The following is a 4,732-nucleotide window of genomic DNA, read 5'->3' as shown; positions in this document are numbered from 1 at the left end:
AAAGAAACCCCGGGTAGGAGTTCAATTTATTTTATTTATATATTTAAGTTTATTTGGAGTTGGCTCTGTGGAATTATGAGGAAGAGTTTATTGGTGTTTATATAATGGAGAATATATGGAATTTCAAAGTTGGTTATTCTTGGATGATGATTAGTAACCACATAATTTTTAGAAACGGAGTATTTTTAGTAAAGATAGCTGGCAAATGTGTTTTAAATATGATTGTTTTGATTTATTTATTATAAGAAGATTGTAAATCAAAAGAATGATTATTTTGATTTATGTGTTCGTGCCAATTTAATTATATATGTAATAATTATTTGTTTCACAATTATTCAATATATATTTATTATTTATTATTTTATAATATCAGTATAAAAATGTTTTTACGTACACTATTATTAACATATTATAAAATAATAAATAATAAATATATATTGAATAATTGTGAAACAAATAATTATTACATATATAATTAAATTGGCACGAACACATAAATCAAAATAATCATTCTTTTGATTTACAATCTTCTTATAATAAATAAATCAAAACAATCATATTTAAAACACATTTGCCAGCTATCTTTACTAAAAATACTCCGTTTCTAAAAATTATGTGGTTACTAATCATCATCCAAGAATAACCAACTTTGAAATTCCATATATTCTCCACTGCATAAACACCAATAAATTCTTTCTCATAATCCCACAGAGCCAATTCCAAATACAATTAAATATATAAATAAAATAAATTGAACTCCTACCCGGGGTTTCTTTTACAAAATTATTTTATTTAATTTATTTAGAAAATAACAAATAATAGTAATAAATGAGGATGTCTACAAATGTCAAAGTGTTGGTCTCTCTAGTTCTTGTAGTGTTATTGGCTCTTGCAGCAACCAATATTGAGGCAAGATACATAAATTATCGCGATCTTCGTAGTGGAAGTCACAGTTTGTCTTGCGATAAAGCGAATCCTAGCACCTGCACGAAGCAAGAAGTCAATCGTTACCAAAGAGGATGCGAGACGGCTGATCGGTGCCGTGAATCTGGTTAATTTATACATATGATAACCAAAGAGCATATTCATGCATCAAATTAATTGATTTCGTTAGTTTTTAATTAGTCGCTTATTAGTTTTGTATTATTTTAACACGATGATGTTACAATCAAACAAATATAAATATGTTGTTCCCTATTTAAACTAAATTTGGAGCTATTTTACTTTCATAAAGAGACATGCGCCTTGCGCAGGGTTAGATTAATATTATATTTACAAAAATATATCTTTTTTTAGTTATAGTTTCTCAATTTACAATATAAAAACTTTAAATATTAAAACTAAATTACATGGAATAATATATAAACCGATCAAATATGATATAGGCTAATGATTGGGATGAAATGAATGTTTATATATAACCAATGGTGTCAATATATATATATAGAAGAACCAATTAGTAGAACCATTAGTGCAAAAACAATTGCTCTAAAATTGGGTATATTCGACACCAAATAAATAAAATATTTTTAATTGCGGAATTTTTTTCTGGTCTACAACCCTAATGGAGAATGTGGCCACATCCGCAAATCAGCAACACCCATGAGACTTGGTTTGAGATTTAGGATACTATGTAACAAGTGAGTGAGAGCCCTTTTAATACGCTCAACATACCAAGTGTTTGTTCCGCTACATACAAAATCTGCAACCATAAGATATTGTTCTTTTTCCTAGGGAGGACCATACGGTGTGGACGGGAGAGTAGTGGTGATCCAAGGGTCACCCCGCGTCGACTCTCCATTCCCAATCGTTGACACGATGCTCGGGATGAGCGAGGAGATCCTACCATAAAAGGATCCACTTCCATCCATGTGAAGCTCCTGCCGAGAGAGATACTGTCAAGAAAAAGTCTTTTGGCAATGTTAATATTTTTAACCAACCGCTTGTATTACACAACGATCACAGTGCGTTACACACGAGTTCGAGAGAAAGAATAAGATAGATGTTTCAGGCTTATAAATTTTTCTGAAAATACTTTTGTATTATTGAGATTTTGTGATGTTGTTTACAACAAGTGATTAATCTTTATATATAGATAGAATCATTACAAGTATAAGGGACACAACTCTTTATACTAAAAGACACAACATGAAGAGTTACAACTATCCCCTTTGCAATACTCCAGTTCAATGATTCCTTTTTGCTCAGCTTCCCTCACGAAATGGTACTTGATCTCTATGTGCTTCGTTCTTCTGTGTTGCATCGGATTCTCCCAATTGCTATTGCTGATTTGTTGTCACATAAGATCGGAATGCCTCCTTCAAACTTCTGACCAAAATCTTTGAATAGTCTTTGTAACCACACGGCTTGATTTGCTGCTGCACACACGGCTATGTACTCCGCCTCAGCCGTTGATTGCGCCACTGTTTGTTGCTTGCTTGATTGCCAACAAAACATGGCTGAACCAAGGGTAAACACATAACCTGAAGAGATTTTCTTGTCTTCCTTAGAACCACCCCAATCGCTGTCCGTGTAGCCTACAAGTCTTGGTTCTTTCACGCTTGTGAAGTACACTCCAAAGCTTGATGTTCCTTTGACATATCTTAACACCCTTTTCGCTTCTTGGTAGTGCTTCATGCGAGATGTTGACATGTATCTTGAGAGATAGGCGCTTGCATACATCACATCAGGTCTTGATGCACACAAGTACAAAAGCCCTCCAACGATGCTTATATACTTTGTCGGATCTCCATACTCCTTGTCATCCTCAACTCCTTTCCCTTGTGGTATAAGTGGATTGCTTACACTCTTGCTGTCTCGCATCCCAAATTTGCCTACAAGTTTGTTTGCATACTTTTCTTGTGAAAGAAATATACCTCCATCGTCTTGAATTATTTCCATTCCAAGAAAGTAGTTCAACAATCCAAGATCCACCATCTTGAATTCTTTCATCATGTTCTTCTTGAATGTGTTGATGCTGTGAATGTTGCTTCCTGTGATGATTATATCATTTACATATAGACTTGCGATCAACACATCTCCTCCTTGCTTCATGATGTATAAGGCCGCATCATTCATGCTTCTCTCAAAACTGTTTTGAAGAAAGTATGAATCTATATAAAGCCTTGTGTAGCCTTAACACTTTGTGTTCCTTCCCGTGTGTCACATACCCAGTCAGTTGTGTGACATACACTTCTTCCTAGAGGTTGCCATTGAAAAAATCTGACTTCACATCCATCTGATACAATCGTCACTTCATCTGAGCCGCATAGGCAAGTATGGCTCGTATTGTATGATGTCTTGAGATAGGGGCAAATGTCTCAAGGTAGTCGACACCATACTCTTGAGAGACCCCTCTTGCAACTAGCCGCGCCTTGTGCTTGATGTGATTGTCGTTTGTATCGGTCTTGATTTTGTAGATCCACTTCACACTTATCACATTCTTCTTCTTTGGCTTGTCCACTAGTTCCCATGTCTTGTTCTTCTCAATCATGGCTATTTCTTCATTCATCGCTTCTCTCCATTCCTTGGGACCACACGCTTCATCATAAGTGTATGGTTCTTCATGTACATGAAGACAAGCTTTTATCGCTTGAGCCGCTTCATCAAGCTCTACTCTCGGTGCCCTTTCCATCATATCAACCATGGACCTGATCTTCCTTGGTGCCTCAGAAGCTTCTTCATCTCCACTACTAGTATCATGATCATCATTTTCAATGAAAAAGGACTGAAAGTACCTCCGAATTGTTCCTCAGGGCTGGATGTACCTTCGGTTTGTTCCTCAGGGCTGAATGTAACTTTGGTTTGTTCCTCAGGCGAGTGAGAGTCTTCCATAGACAACTCCAATGTCTTCCTCACTTCTTCTTACCTTCTCCAATCCCACTTCTTGCTTTCTTCAAACTCGACATTTCTTGATACTTCAATCTTCTCATTCTCCAAGATGAGAACTCTATAGACTTTGGATTGGTTGCTGTATCCAACAAAGACTCCACACTTTGCCTTGACGTCTAGCTTCTTCCTCTTTTGATCTGGGACATGTATGTAGCATATGCTACCAAACATTCTCATGTGTGACACATCTGGCTTGTGTCCACACCACTTCTCTATAGGAGTGACATCTTCTTCTATTGCCTTTGATGGCAGACGGTTTTGAAGATATGAGGCAGTGTATACCGCTTCTGCCCATAACTTGAGCGGTAAGTCTTGCTCTGCCAACATCGATCTAGCCGTCTCAACCAAGGTCCTATTCATGCACTCCGCTGCACCATTTTGTTGCGGTGAATAAGGCAATGTGACTTGCTTATTGATTCCTTCTTCTTCACAGAACCGGTTGAATTCTCGTGAAGTGAACTCACCACCTCCATCTGATCTCAGTGTCTTGATGGTACAATCCGATTGATTCTACATCATTGCTTTGAACTTCTTGAACAGTGAGAATGCCTATGACTTTTGCTTCATGAAGTATACCCAATACATGTGAGTATGATCATCCAAGAGTAGCAAAAAGTATCGGCTTCCATCAACATACTGGTGCTGCATCGGCCCACATACATCCGTATGTACAATCTCAAGCTTTTATCTTGTCTTAGTTTGAGAGTGCAATCAATTAACGGAACCCGAACTCTGATGGATTAGATACTTAGGGACATACGAGAGTTGGTCTAGGAATCTAGTTGAACTTAATCGATTACGTCGTTAATGCTTGTCTGAAGAAGCATCGATCAACGCTCAG

At 36.7% G+C, this 4,732-nt stretch overlaps 2 protein-coding genes across 2 annotated transcripts; one reads left to right on the top strand and one right to left on the bottom strand.

Moving 5' to 3' along the window:
• Nucleotides 1–751: 751 nt before the first annotated feature.
• LOC106321437 (protein RALF-like 15) lies at nt 752–1,228 on the top strand. The gene has a single exon (XM_013759701.1). The coding sequence runs from the start codon at nt 829–831 to the stop codon at nt 1,054–1,056; it is 228 nt and encodes a 75-aa protein (XP_013615155.1). The 5' UTR covers nt 752–828; the 3' UTR covers nt 1,057–1,228.
• A 1,007-nt stretch (nt 1,229–2,235) lies between these two features.
• On the bottom strand, nt 2,236–3,078 carry LOC106321436 (uncharacterized mitochondrial protein AtMg00810-like). Its single transcript, XM_013759700.1, has one exon. It carries the CDS (start codon nt 3,076–3,078, stop codon nt 2,236–2,238), a length of 843 nt encoding a protein of 280 aa, XP_013615154.1.
• Nucleotides 3,079–4,732: the final 1,654 nt, after the last annotated feature.

The sequence above is a fragment of the Brassica oleracea genome, unplaced genomic scaffold (assembly GCF_000695525.1).
Source record: "Brassica oleracea var. oleracea cultivar TO1000 unplaced genomic scaffold, BOL UnpScaffold01645, whole genome shotgun sequence".
Lineage (NCBI taxonomy): Eukaryota > Viridiplantae > Streptophyta > Magnoliopsida > Brassicales > Brassicaceae > Brassica > Brassica oleracea.
The sequence above is the reverse complement of the archived record's forward strand: the minus strand, read 5'-3'. Positions and strand labels throughout refer to the sequence as shown.

Bases quoted from the DNA above. Each gene is read 5' to 3' on its own strand.
- LOC106321437 (XM_013759701.1), top strand. From the start codon at position 829: ATGAGGATGTCTACAAATGTCAAAGTGTTGGTCTCTCTAGTTCTTGTA.
- LOC106321436 (XM_013759700.1), bottom strand. From the start codon at position 3,078: ATGAATGATGCGGCCTTATACATCATGAAGCAAGGAGGAGATGTGTTG.